We start from the raw sequence: 14,050 nt of genomic DNA, 5'->3' as shown, positions 1-14,050 counted from the left end.
AAACCACAATTCTGCAATCATGATAGTCTTCTTTCACTAATTGTTTAAGAGAAGAGATGAAAGAATCGTTAAAATATAACATTTTATATATATATATATATATATATATATATAGGATGCTGATAGCAATGAATACAAATCAGCAGTTAGGAAATGCAGATAGTTGATAAGGGAAGCTAAAGATACCTATGGCTAGTAGTGTTCTTTAAACATATCAGGAATGAATGAAATCCTAGCAATAATAGAAGTCTGATATTAGACAAGGATGGCAAAATTATCAGCATGATGCAACAGAGGCTGAAGAATGCAATAAATATTTCTGTTCTGTATTCAGAAAGAAGAAGGATGATATATCTGCAGTGATTGTCTACTGACTATTCTAGTGACTTCTATTCCATTAGTAACTATGGCGGATGTTAAACAGAAACTTTTAAAGATAAACATTTTTTAATTCTGCAGGAGTGGATAACTTGCACTCAAGAGTATTAAAAGAATTGCTAAGGAGCTCTCAGAATCACTGATGTTGATTTTTAATAGATCATGGAATACTACGGAAGTTCCAGAGCCCTGGGAAAAAACTAATGTTGTATAAAAAGGGTAAAAATGGAATGGATTTAGAAAATTTTAGACGGGGCAGCCTGACATCAGTCCTGGACAAAATCATGGTAAGGCAGATATGGGATGCAATTCAGTGAAGGATTAAGAGATGCTAGCATAAATAATGCCAGTCAATATTTTTTTTTCTTTTTTTGGAAAACAAAACCTAACAAACTTGATTTTTGTTTTATGATATTACAGTTTTGGTTAATAAAGGTAACTGCATTGACACCATATACTTAGACATCTGTAAGTACTTAGTCCTGCTTGACAGTCTGGTAAAAATTAGCACTATACAATAAAATCAATGCAACCTACAAAAAATGGATTAAAACTGGTGAGCTGATAGGTTGCAAAAAGTAATTCTAACTGGGAAATCAAAATCCAATGGGGATCTCTAGTGGGGCCTGCAAGGATCTTTGGTTGACCGAATGCTATTCAATATTTATATCAGTGATGTAGAAGACGACACACAAATTAGTGGAGTGGTAAATAATGATGGGGACAGGTCAGCTATACAGAATGAGCTGGATAACTTGGTAAGATGGGCTCAATTGAGCCCCATGCATTTTAAAAACAGCCAAATCTAGGAACAAAGAACATATGTCATACTTGTAGGATGCATCTTGGAAAGCAGTGACTCCGGAGTCATGGTGGAAACCAACTGAACATGAGCTCCAAGTGTGATGCTGTAGCTCAAAGCGTGAACATCATCCCCAGATGTATAAGCAGGGGAATATCAAGCAGGAGCACAGGTGGTATTATAGCTCTTTATGACATTACGAGACCATTACTAGACTCTCTGTAAACTTTTGGTGCCCAAACTTGAGAAGAATGTGAAAAATTGGAAAGAGTTACAAGAATGATTGATGTATGGAAAAACTGCCTTAGAGTGAGAGACTGAAGATGCTCAGTCTGTTTAGTTTATTGAATAGAAAGCTGAGATGATTTGAACATTATGTTCAAGGTTCAGAGGGAGATTTCTGATAAGCAGAGGGCTCTTTGATCTAGCAGAAAAACAACACAACAAGATCCATTGGCTGGAAGCTGAAGCTAGACAAATTCAAACTAGAAATAAGGTGCCAATTTTTAACAGTGAGGGGAATTAACCGTTGGAATAACTTACCTAGGGATGTGCAGTCTTGAAGTCAAGACTGAATGTCTTTATAAAAGGTCCATTCTAGCTCAACCAGAAGTTATGGACAGAATGCAAAAAAGTTATTAGGTGAAGTTCTCTGGCCTGTGCTATGCAGGAGATCAGATGAGATGATCATAATGGTCTCCTCTGACCTTAACATCTCTGTATCTATAGGGAGAAAAAAAAGTTGCAGTTTAGATCTTGGGACCACAATGTTCTCATGTCAGTGGTGGGCAAACAAAATCAAACAACTGGGACTCCTTCAAGTTCATGGGATATCTTTTAGTTCATTATGCACAATTAAAAATATCATATACACTTTTGTTGAGGCTGCAGCCAATTCACTTCAGTGCCTTCCTCTGCAAACAGACTGGATGTTCATGGAGCACTACTAAGCTAAGGGCATTCCACTTGGGGCTATAAAGAATCGAGGTCTCTTCTCTGAGACATACAGCCATTGAGAGGAGAGTGTACTTCACTACAAGTCTAAATGAATCGGGAGATCACAGGAAGACATTAGATTAGATTTCTTAATTTTGTAGGGGCTTTGGCGGAAGTGAACTGTCTGGGATTTGTTGACCATAAATTCATAAGGTCCTCTTAGTCTGAGTCAAGTTCACAGAATTGTAGGGTATATTTGATACTTATCTGGAAATCCAAATCAGTGGAAGTAGTAAATTTCTGAGGGAAGGCGCCCAGTACAGGAGAGGTGGCAGCACAGTTGCCAGCTTGGTTTTCATGTGCACACATTTGCCATGAAAGGTCACTGCACATCCTGTTTAAACAAAAGCTGAGCAGGCAAAGCAGCTCAGGTCATTCCCTCCTCTCAGGAGTAACTTTCTATTCCTCACACTAAGTGGGAGACTATCAGAGAGAGAAACAGTGGGAAGCTGAACTCCTGCCTCTGGTCTGAGGGAAGCTATGGAGGAAGACTGTGAAGTACTAACGGAAATAGGTGTGCAAGAGTTAACACTGGGTTAGCACTTATTTGGGTTCTTTTTGAACAATCCAGCAGGCAGCTGAGAATAGGAATTGCTGTATTAGTTCAGACCATCGGTCCCTCTGAGCTGGGATAATCTCCTCTACACCCACTTCTTTCCCGAAATAGGGGCAAAAGTTCAGCTTGGTGGCTCTGCGTTGAATGTCCACAAGGCAGTAGGTTAACAAATTAAACAAATGCACATTTGCTCATTCAACACTACTGCAGTTCAGTGCTGTGCCTATGGAAAATGACACATGGGTTTGGGTAAGGCAGCATAACATCTGCTCTCTTTTTCCTCATTATTAGCATTCTGGTCTTTTAAACTAAGGTGCAGATCAGTCAGGCACCATTGCTACTGCATCAGCTGTCCCAGAGGAGGAAGAGGTGAAAAGGTACAAGAAGTCTCTAGATCTATATCTAATATGTTTTTTGCATTTAGGGTCAATAAAGACGGCACACGAATGGCTGCTAGATATATGTAAAGAGAGCAGTCCCCTAGATGATCATGATGGTCCCTTCTGACCTTGAAGTCTGTAAGTCTATGAGACAGAAAAAGGCAACAATAGCCTAGAAGAGGAGAGCTATAGGGTATACTTGGAAGGATATAGGTCATGAAGAACACTGAGCAAGTGGAGAGGCTAAACCATGGGCAACCAAACACCCCCCTAGCTAAATTTACCTCTACTGAAGAGGAGCTTACGTTTCCCTAGCACCTTCCATTGCAGAAAAAGCTCAAAGTGCTTTACAAGCTAAAAGCAAAGATCGCTTTGCACAGCCTCCTGCCAGGTGATACATGGCAGCTGTTTAGCAAGGCACAATAGGCTTGGGCAGGAAGTGAAGAATACGATAACCACTTGAAAGTCGAGTGGGGGAAATTTAGGGAGGCAGAATAATTACCCAACTGGAATTTGCCCAGGACACTCAGTTTAACATCCAAACTCAGAAAAAGCATCGTGGGGTTTTCAGTTACCACCAGGGTCAGCACCTCTTTAAATTTCACATAAAAAATGACAGCTCCAGCAACACAATACTCTCTTTACAACCACTGGTTCAGTACTGAATCAGCGCACAATTTTTTGCACCACCCTGTTTATACCTTGTGTTCTTCCATCCAAAAACATGACCCTAATTCTTATCTTCTATTGGATCCTATTTAAAACACTTGCCATGGGCCTGAACATTAGCTATTTCTACCCCCCACACACCTTTATTTTTATTTGTTCAGTTGTTTTTACAAGCAGTGAGATGTTAAGGCCCGGAGGGACAATGATGATCATCTGATCTGACCTCCTTCATAACTAGGGCCCTACCAAATTCACAGTCTATTTTGGTCAACTTCATGGACAGAGGATTTTAAAATTAGTCATATGAAATTTCACGGTGTTGTAACCGTGGGGGTCCCAACCCAAAAGAGGATTGCGAGGGAGTCGCAAAGCTGTAGTAGCGGGCTCTGAAAGCAGCAGCCAGGGGAGGTACCCAGAGGTGGGTCTGATCTCCCCACTGAGAGCGGCTGTGCAGGGGAAGAAGAAGTCTGTCCCTCCCAATCGAGCTGGGTCACAGTAGAAGCCCCCGGCTAGGACGCCCCAGCCCTGCTCCTCTCCCTTCCCTCCAATAGCTATATTTCACAGGGGAGGTCTGATTTCACAGTCCGTGAGGTATTTTTCATGGCTGTGAATCTGATAGGGCCCCATATATAACCCAGGCAAAGAATACCACCCAGTAATTCCTGCATCCATTCCTTAACTTCTGGTTGAGGTAGAGCAGATCTTTCAGAAAGACAGCCCTTTTCTACTGATACTCTCTGGTCAGCTTTTGTTTGTGCATCGTGCAAATGGGCAAGTTTACAGGAAGGAGACACTAGGAAAGCCTCTGCCACAGGAAGACTAAGGCCTGGTCTACATCTAAACCTACTACAGCAATGGGAATAGCCTTTCTGTCACTGTAGCAAGTGACTACACTACAGTGCAACAGTGGCATTCCTGAGGTGCTGCTTTTTGGGGCTTTATCTGGCTAATTCCTGTAACACCTAGCACTGTGACAGCGTCAAAAATTGACACCCCTAGAGGACAAGTAATAAAATGCTAAAAGACATTAGCGTCTTTCCATCTTCTTCTGTAGCTGAGCTGCAGGTTCTGACAAAAGAAGTGTATCCTGACAACAGAGGCCCTACCACCAGCAATGGATGGTTTAAATTTAGGGTCTAATAGCGAACTTTTCACTGCCTTGAGAGAGGCTTCTCGAATAACCAGACCCGAGACCAGTCAGAATTTCATGATCAACACCTGGAATGGGACTGGAAAGAAACAGGAAATCAGTTTTCAGATGTGAGCACAGGTGTTATACAGTCACCATTCACAATTATCCAGCCATCTCAGCTAAGTTTTATGGTTCCCACAGCAACTGTAAGTCCCAACAGGCAATATGAGTTAGTAGTTAAAAGCAGAGGAGTGGCAGACAGGAAACCTGGATTCTATTCTTGACCTGCCACTGATGCTTTTAGTAACCTTTAGCAAGTCATCTTGCCTCCCTGTGTCCTCAACTACCCACCTGTAAAATGGAGGTTGGATATGGGGTTGGTATATAATACTCACCTTCATAAAGGGTTTTGAGGTAAACAGCGCTATGGCGGTGCAACATCATATACATTACATGCATCAGTTCAACAGCAGACATAGCAAAACAATATGCACAAAGGAGCAGCTGTATAAAACTCTGAATGTGCTGGCTTCTGGGGTTATCAATTGCAAACTACAGTGTCCCATCAACTTTGTTTGCGGTGATGAAAATATGTATATTATGGAATTAGTGTGAAAAAAATCAGAAGTCTCACACTAGAGAGATTTGTTAGGTAAATCCTTCTCCTGATGACTCATCCAGCCTGTGAATGGAGTTCAAGATTTCAAAGAAGGCTTTTAAGTGGCACCTTAACCCCATTATGGAAATATGCTCCCTGCTCCCACCTCTGGGACTAGCAATATCTCAACTATTGAGTGATCCCATGGGATTGTCATAGCACAGAAACAGATTGGAGACTGTTTAATTCCTTCCTAAACCAGACTGGCTGAACCTAACACACATCCAGTCCGCAGCAGCTTTTTGTTATTGACCTGGCCCTAGCTTTTAATCTATAATCATAACAATTAGATAAATTGTTAATAATTCATCTTCATTACAACTCGATTTCTTCATACACAAGATTTCAATGAGTTTGAAATAGAAAATTTGAAGAGTCTTATCCCATTATTAAAATCATTCAAGACTAAAACATGCCGGGCACTGAGTGCTAGAGGTCTTGAAAGAGCCATTTTAAAATTCATTTGGACTCAAACTAATTAAAAGATTTACTCAAATTCTCAGAAAGTAGATTTCTGTACTCAGGGAGCAAGTGCTGTAAATTGGGGTGAATACGCTGTGCTCTCTAAGCATAATCAAGAGGCTGCATTCCCTGTCTAAATGAAAAACTCAACTCAGCCTTAATTCTTGAGTTGTGACCAGCACCTTCATAATGCTGGGTGTATATTAGTTACACTTCAAGTTTTTGTAGCCTAAACATAGGCTTTCAGCTTTCCAGATTAACTCCCTTTCCTGTGATCCCACTCCCCCAGCACATTAGTAATGAGAACATAAAACAGAATAAAGCAAGCAATATTTAAATCCAATAGATAGTTTTTAAAGATTTGCCACACTCTTGCCCTGGTTTCAGAGTAACAAAGCTGATTGCTGGATTTTGCCTATAGCCATATCACTTAACACTCACGCTCTCCTAAACACGCACACTGATCGGGGTTAAAAGAAGAAATGAAAGCTCAGGAAACTCTGTTCCACTCAGGGTCCAGTACTGCACTAAACATTGAGGGACCTCAGCGCTTTCCAAGATGGTAAGTCATTTCTTTACTGTTTCTTCAACAAAGGACAGGAGTCCCATTTCCTTTCTGTAGTTCATGGGGCAGGTTTTTGGATAGTTCTTGACTCTGTAACAGCATCAAATGGATGATCCCAGATTGTGAAGATTCTGTGCGGTAACTTGAGTGTTCGCAGGATTGTAGCAGCAGCTTTCCTTGAGCAAAGCTGAAATGTTAGGCCCTAAGTGGAGTGCACTTTGGAGGGCCCAGAGCATGACACAGTCATGCTGACTTTGTATTGGGAAGTCAAGAGTGGGCTATTTTTATGGACAAAGATCCACACTGTGTCACACAGCTAAACAGTTCAACTATCATGGCACAAAGTCACAGGTAGATTGGGGTAGGTCATTTTTTCCTGGACTTTGATATTTCTTGTGATTGTTTTCCTTAAATAGAAGCCAAACAGTTGGTGATGCTCTGAGACTGACGGGTGTGATCTGTACACTGACCAGCAGGAAACATTTTCATTATAGGCACTGGTCTACATTACTTCCTAACGGTGATTGTAATGACATAACTGAGATAGGGAACTAACACTAACAGTAGCACCACTGGCCCTTTAATTAACATGCCTGAACTTAGAAAATCAGATCAATCCCCGCATTTCTTGTTTGCATTTACAGTACACTCCTGTTTATCAGAATGGCCTGGGGACATGTGAACGTTTCGGATAACTGGGTGTTCAAATAAGCAGAAGTGCTATTAATTAACATTGTTTTACCTGAGGGACACTGTTGTTTTGGATAACTGGGATTTTTGGATAAGGGGAATTTAGATAACTAAAATTATACTGAAAATCCAAAGTATGGGTCAGGGTTCCCCATTAAAAAAAACTCTCTCTTCATTGGGAATGATTTGCTACTCAAAGGCTTTTGAAGCTACTCTTTACTAACTGAGGCACCTTCCCTTTCCATTCATTTAATTTATTGACAACAAGAACACGGACATTCTGGGAGCGGGGGTAACTTTTTAACAAGATCAACACAGTATTCTAAGCAAGCAAACTGCAGGCATTAGAAAAGCATCTATTCAGGCTTTTATGGAACCTGTGGCTTGAAGCTGCTGAAATGCCAGCCAAAGACAGAAACATTTCTGAGACAATAAAACGGCTTAGAGCATATGTTAGAGGTGCATCTAAGCAGTGCATCATAGCACTGGGTCTATAACAAGCCCATGGCTGGAATCTTACTAGCAGCCAGCCACAGACACAAGGTTATATGGATCTACTGTGATTTGACTTGCCGAGTAAAGAGAGTTGTGTTTTTCATATAATTCATTTATATTCATCTTCAAGAATCCTTTTGGATACAGACATGCCATGAGGAACATGCCAACATACCATATACTGCATGCTCTATATTTTAACTAGAGACAGCATTTTGCTGCAGAGGTGACTGCTAAGTTTGGAATTCCAGTGACCATCCTTTTTTCATCTGTTTCAAGGACTTTGAGAAAGTTGCCAGGATGGTGTAGCTGTGGCAGGAGTCACCAGACAGCGCTGTCACACACACTCTTAGTAGTTGTCCCTTTTATCAAGTTTTTAGTCTTTGAAGAAATGCTGTGTTATTGTTAGTTTTGTTATGCAGTGGTCCTTGGAGAGAAGCTGTGGCAAATAGGAGATTTGCTGTTTTATTCTTTACATTTGGAGGGAATTGTTGAGACAGAAGCTTCCTGGGTAGTGGGTATTAGTAGGTGGGCTGAGATTTCTGGAAGAAGGGATTGCCTGCATGCTGTCTGACTGCCTCTGCTCCAGAACTGGTGTGCCAGTGTAGATAAAGCAAGTTACACTTAGGATAGACCCAGACTGTGCATCAGTAGTTTCTCTTCCACCGGGAAGCAGATTTGCAAGGTACAGAATTCTGCCATCATTCAGCAGAAGGGCTACTCACAGAAGGGTGTTGGAAGACTCAGATTCACAGACTTTAAGTGCAGAAGGGACCATCATGATCATTAGTCCAGTGCTTTTCAACCTTTTTTCATTTGCGGATCCTTAAAATATCTCAAATGAAAGTGCGGACCCCTTTGGAAATCTTAGGCAGAAGTCTGTGGACCACAGGTTGAAAACCACTGATCTAATCCGGCCTGCACAGTGCAGGCCACAGAACTTCCCTCACCCACTCCTGAAACATTTGGGTGAGTTACTGAAGTTCTCAAATCTTGTTTTAAAGATTTCGAGTTCAAGTCCACCATTTACTCTAGTTCAAACCACCAAGTAACCCATGCTCAATGCAGAGGAAGGCGAAAACCCCCAGGGCACCAATATTTATATACACTGCTTCTGTATGCAGGAATCCTATAGAAATAGCCAGGCAGGCTACCCTGCTCCCTGCTCTCTTTTTCAGGCACTGGATGGAGACTTTGGAAGTTTGGGTTCAATTCCAGGCTTTGCCTAGACCCCCTGTGTGCCCTTAGATGAGTCACTTAATGCTTCTGCACCTCAATTTCCCTAGCTGTAAAACAGGCATAATAATCCTTGCCTACCTCAAAGGCACATCACAAGGATAAATTAATGTTTTCAAGGAGTTCAGATGCTCCAGCAGTAGCAGCCATTTTGCTGCTGGAATGGACAGAAAGATCCTGCCACTTTTTGGACTGCAGTTCTGAACACAGATTATGTGTTGAGATTTGTACGGCAGCCACTTCCCTACAGCCAGAATTCTTGAATGAAAGATTGGAATACACAGCCCTGGTGAATTCTCTCTAGCCCTTTCCTACGTTAATGGGAACTGCAGCTTCCATCCTGCATTCTAGACTAATGCACCCACAGTTTCCGATAGACATTTTTAAAAACCAGGACATTGGGTTTCTGTCACTTGCATCCACCAATCTGGAGAGCTGGGTTCATCAAGGTGGGCTTACCAGCACCAAGTTTTGTTTGAGGTGGCTGATAGTTACTTTGAACCCTTACCTGTCCCTCAGAGTCAGACTGTCCCTCAGACTCAGGGAGATGGGCAGCAGGGGGCGAATGCTCAGCTTCTCAGGCCAGGGACTCTACACACAGCTGAGTGCTAGTAGAATTAATACATAACTGGAGGCCACTGAACTCGTCCCAGTGCTTCAACTTTGCCATTTCCCCTCCTACCCAAGTTCTGCGCAGTGACAGAAAAACTGGGCCAACTTTCACTCCAGGTTTGCAGGTTTTAGTGACAGAAACCTAATTCCATGCAGATTGGTGCTTCTAATAAAAAATATCCTTCCCTTTCAAATACAAATGACAGCTCCTCGGTGGTAAGGAGCTTTCAAGGATGCTGTGCTGTGTGTGACGGGAAAGGCAGGCTCAAAAGCCAGTGTCAGATTTCACTGTCACAGCTCACGCTTCAGTCTATGGCAAGACACAGGGACAACAATGAACCGGTGGAGATGAACAACAAGGGGCCCAATTCTGCCATCTTTACTCATGCTGAGTAGAACCTTGCTCTGCAAATCATCCCCTCCATTGACGTTCTACTCAGCGTAACGATGGCAGGATCTGGCCTTAGACTAGCAGTAAATACACTTTTTGGCTTGCAAAGTGAGTTCAGGACTTGCTTACCATCTCGGAAGGACTGCATGGACTCGTCTCCCCAGGAAGGTGGGAACGGGGATAGAGGAGACCGAGGAATGCTGCATTCGGACATGGGGGTCATGCTTTTTCTGTGTCCAAACCCGTGCACCTCCCTCTCTCGGTTCGGGGATGAAGGCTCCGCTCCTACTGCAGCCTGCAGCATAGGGTGTTCGGATGAATTGGCCAGCAGCTCCTTTAAGATGTTAATTGGGGAGATGGTGAGCTCCCAGTTGGTGATACCGAAGTCCCTCAGGTGGGCTCTGGCATGGCTCGACAGACCGGCACGTGTGTCAAAACCAGCCCCACAGAACTCGCATCGCATTAAACTGAAAGTGCTTGGGTCAAAGTTGGCAACTGCGAAAAGAAGGACAATTTGTCAGCATCATCCAGCATCCAATATTAAAAGCAGCTAACAAATATTTCCAGGCGCAGGCAGCCCAAGGGAGGACTTTACTGCACATAAAATGGTAAAAGCCACAGCCAGGTGGTAATGCCAAAACAGAAAAGATTAACTAGATCAAAAAGCCACAAGTGGATGTTGTATTGTGACAAGAGATTCCAAGATTCAGGCCAGCTACCATAATATACATACCCATCCTCAGTGGGAGGAATTAAAAAAAAAATCATTAAAAAAAAAGAAAATAATAATAAATTGAGTACATACTACCTTTTTTCTTCTTCTTTTGGAAGGAAAATTTTTGCTCAATAGCTTTCACTTCTTCTGCTGAGATGAAATGACGGACATTGTAGCTCACACCCACCCTATTCAGGTGGCCCCGCACATGGTTGGCTAAGCCAATCCCATTGTGGAACCTATCAGGACAGTATGGGCATTTCCTCTCTTCGTTCTTCAGCATGGGCGAATCGTTGTCCAAGAGGTCATCTAGCTCTAGGGAACCCTCTAGAGGGGAATCCAGCAGGAGAATATCTAAGGGAAGGGACTCATCCATCATGAACTCCCTGGAAGGAGCTGCTATTTTCTTCCTGTACAACTTCCCTTTGGGCCGCTTCGTCTTTTTGGCATGAAGGTTCATCTCCTCTAGAAGGACAATGGGGACCATCTTCCGTAACTGATGCTGCTGTTCTTCCGATGCTACAGAAGAGTCTGTTGCTTTCAAGGTGTCTTTGAAAGTCCTCTTGAGGTCCAAAGCAGACTGAGGAATAGTGAAGGGTTTGAAGCCTCTATTCTCGGTCAAATCTATTTCTGTGGTTAAAGAAATTTCCTCTTCCATGTTCCCAACATCATTTTCTGTTGCCCATTTGTGCCTGAGCATCTCCAGGCCCCCAGGATGATTCCTGATATTGTCCCCATCAGTTTCAAGGTGGGGTACTGTGCTTTTTTTTTTCATTTGCTGCAGGGCAAACTGAGAATAAACTTTTGCTGAGGTAAGGGTGGATAGCCCTAAGTTTTTGTGCAGGGCAGCATATGGGGCTGCTTTCCTGGTATGAAACCCTGACGTCCGGAAGTCCTTTTTATTAGTCCCATTGCTTTTGTTGAGTCTCTGGTGACCCATGGCAAAGCCATGGACAGATTCATAATGGGATGTGCTTTCTCGGGGGGGTTGGGGAAACAGTCTCTCTGCTTTGCCAAAATAATCTGTCTCTGAAAACTGGCCTGGCCTAGCAGGGCTGTAGGCATCCCTGCTAGTTCCGGGCTGATTACAGTCCTCTTCAAAAGTCTCAGTGTCCCAGGAAAGATGGGAATGGGCATATTTCATGTGTTCCTTTAGAATATTTTCATTGGGGGCAGGGAAGCTGCAGAGCACGCAGGTGCTGAGTCCTTTACTGCTGCTGTGTGGCTGCACCTGCACTGGGGTGTGTGTGTTTGGTTTGAAGGGTTTGTATATATTGTGCACTGGGCTGTCATGCATTTCTCCACTGCCAGTGCTGCCAAAGAGACTCACATTCTTCATGCCTTGGTCCTTCCTCTCCTTGACGTGCATCTTGGCATGCTGGACAAAGATTTTAGAGGAGTTGGTTCCAAAGACACACTTGGGGCACTGCAGCCGGGCTTCTCGACCTTCGTCTGGAAACTCATTGAGCTTCTGGATTTCTTCAATGATTTTTTCCCTGGACTCCTGATGAAGCCTCTTGTGCTGCTCCAGAGAGCCAGGGTCCCCAAATGCCCATCCACATTCGTTACAGGAGAACTGACACTGACCCCCAACTGCATCCCTGTCTTGGTCCTGCCCTGGTCCCCGGTTATGCTGAAGCATGTGATCCATCAAGTGTTCCTTTTTCTTAAAGTAAATGCTGCATTCAATGCATGTGTACACGGTGGGGTCCTCCTCCTGGCCAAGCTCGTCCTTGCCCTGCTCCTCTAGCAAGACACTGCACACATACGGCCTCATCTCAATGTCGTAGGAGCTGCAGGGAGTTGGTTCTAGAGACATCAATGGGATTCGCTCCACAGAGTCTTCAGCATTTACTGTCCAGGACTGTTTGCTGACTGCAAGGTCTGCATTTATCTGGAGGCTTGGCTTTTGTAATGTCCACTCTGCAGCATTAAGAGAACTCAAGTCACTCAAATTGGCCTCCATTGCTAGCCCCCTCTTTTGGGAGGATGCACTCTCCACAGTTTTTGATTTGCTCAAGACAGAGTTTAGCGTTTTTCTGAATACCGGCAGAGTCAATGGACGAAGCACTTCATGCACGGCCTGTCCCCTGGTGGATAAGTTAGTTGCTACATCTGTTGGCTTGTTTATGTCTTTATAGTGAGGACTCGGACTCTCACTGTGTCCAGAAATCCAGTCAAACCTCTGAATGCCCTTCTTTTTTTTATCTAAGTGCTCTTTGCTGAAGGCTTCAAGTTGCTTTGGTTCGTTTTTATATTTTTCCTCTCCACTAACAGACCGTACTCCAGCACAAGGGATGGAAGTTTCTGCTGTAGCTTTATGAGTGTCCAAGTCCTCAGAATCGCTCTCCAGTTGATCAGTGTCCATCTGCACAGTACTTACAATCTTAGACTCCATTGGGTGTGAAGGATTTCCACACTGCACTTCCTTTGAGCCTGCCGAGTCCTTCAAGCCAGAAAGTCTTTCTAAAGTGCTTTCTTCTCTTGTGTCACCTCCTCTTGTCTCTAGAGTGGAACAATCCCATGACATGCTGCCAGACACAGTCATGCTTCTTAGTTCTGCGGAACCCCTGGAATCTGCTCTGTAAAACCCTTTCTTGAATTCTACATGCTCTTCATTCCTGGTGCTGCAAATAATTTTTGACATTTATTAGCTAGTTAAAGGCTATGAACAAACACTTCTGTTTACATAAAACAAATCACTTCATTTTCACAGCTTTTTAGGTCATCTAGTCTGAGTTCCTGTATAACAAAGGCAAGAGAATGTCACCAGGTTTCCCCAGTACATAGCCCATTTAAAATTAACAAGGCTGATCGGTAAATCAAAGATACTAAGGACAGAAAGGCTTTATTAGGCTGCCTATTCCACCTCTACCTTCCCCCCCTCTCTGCCACATGCAAGATGAATCTCTTCTGCATAGTCTCAAGGGCTTGGTCCAGTTTCATTACAAAGTACTCCAATATTGTCGCGTTAGCAGCTTCCCTAGAGTGGCTGACCCACATATTAGAAGTGACCCTGTTAGAAAGGGTTTCTGGAAGTCCAGCTGAATTGTTTCATCATCACTTCCTGGACTCCTGCCTCAACGCACCTAAACAAGATTTTCCCTTTCCCTGCTCACAAATCCACCCTACTCTCTGCAGAGACCTTTGGGACACAGACTCCTACCCAATTTTACCCCTCTTTTAACCAAGCTGCCAATGGATATTTGCGGTTGCGGGAGGACATATTTTATTACAAGGCCAAACAGGAACCAGTGAGGCCTTCACAGAGCTCAATGGGCAGTACCATCATGGCCCTTAGCACTCTGAATTG

General features: G+C 43.3%; 1 protein-coding gene across 5 annotated transcripts in view; it reads right to left on the bottom strand.

Annotated features, from left to right (window-relative positions):
* The window catches only part of WIZ (WIZ zinc finger), a 135,007-nt gene that overhangs the window by 30,114 nt on the left and 90,843 nt on the right, over positions 1-14,050 (bottom strand). For 3 of the 5 annotated variants that reach the window (XM_067544605.1, XM_067544608.1, XM_067544607.1), the window contains 2 exons: positions 10,828-13,364; positions 10,152-10,517 (listed from right to left, as the gene is read on the bottom strand). The exons of 1 other annotated variant lie outside the window; for it this stretch is intronic. In XM_067544605.1, the coding sequence (XP_067400706.1) occupies positions 10,152-10,517; positions 10,828-13,364 (2,903 nt within the window). The remainder of the gene's footprint in view (positions 1-10,151; positions 10,518-10,827; positions 13,365-14,050) is intronic. One more of the 5 variants, XM_067544606.1, reaches the window with a different exon arrangement.

Source organism: Emydura macquarii, unplaced genomic scaffold (assembly GCF_026122565.2).
Source record: "Emydura macquarii macquarii isolate MOO-44397 ecotype Brisbane River unplaced genomic scaffold, CSIRO-AGI_Emac_v2 contig_1002, whole genome shotgun sequence".
Classification (NCBI taxonomy): domain Eukaryota; kingdom Metazoa; phylum Chordata; order Testudines; family Chelidae; genus Emydura; species Emydura macquarii.
Note: the sequence above shows the minus strand (reverse complement) of the source record. Positions and strands in the feature narration are given on the sequence as shown.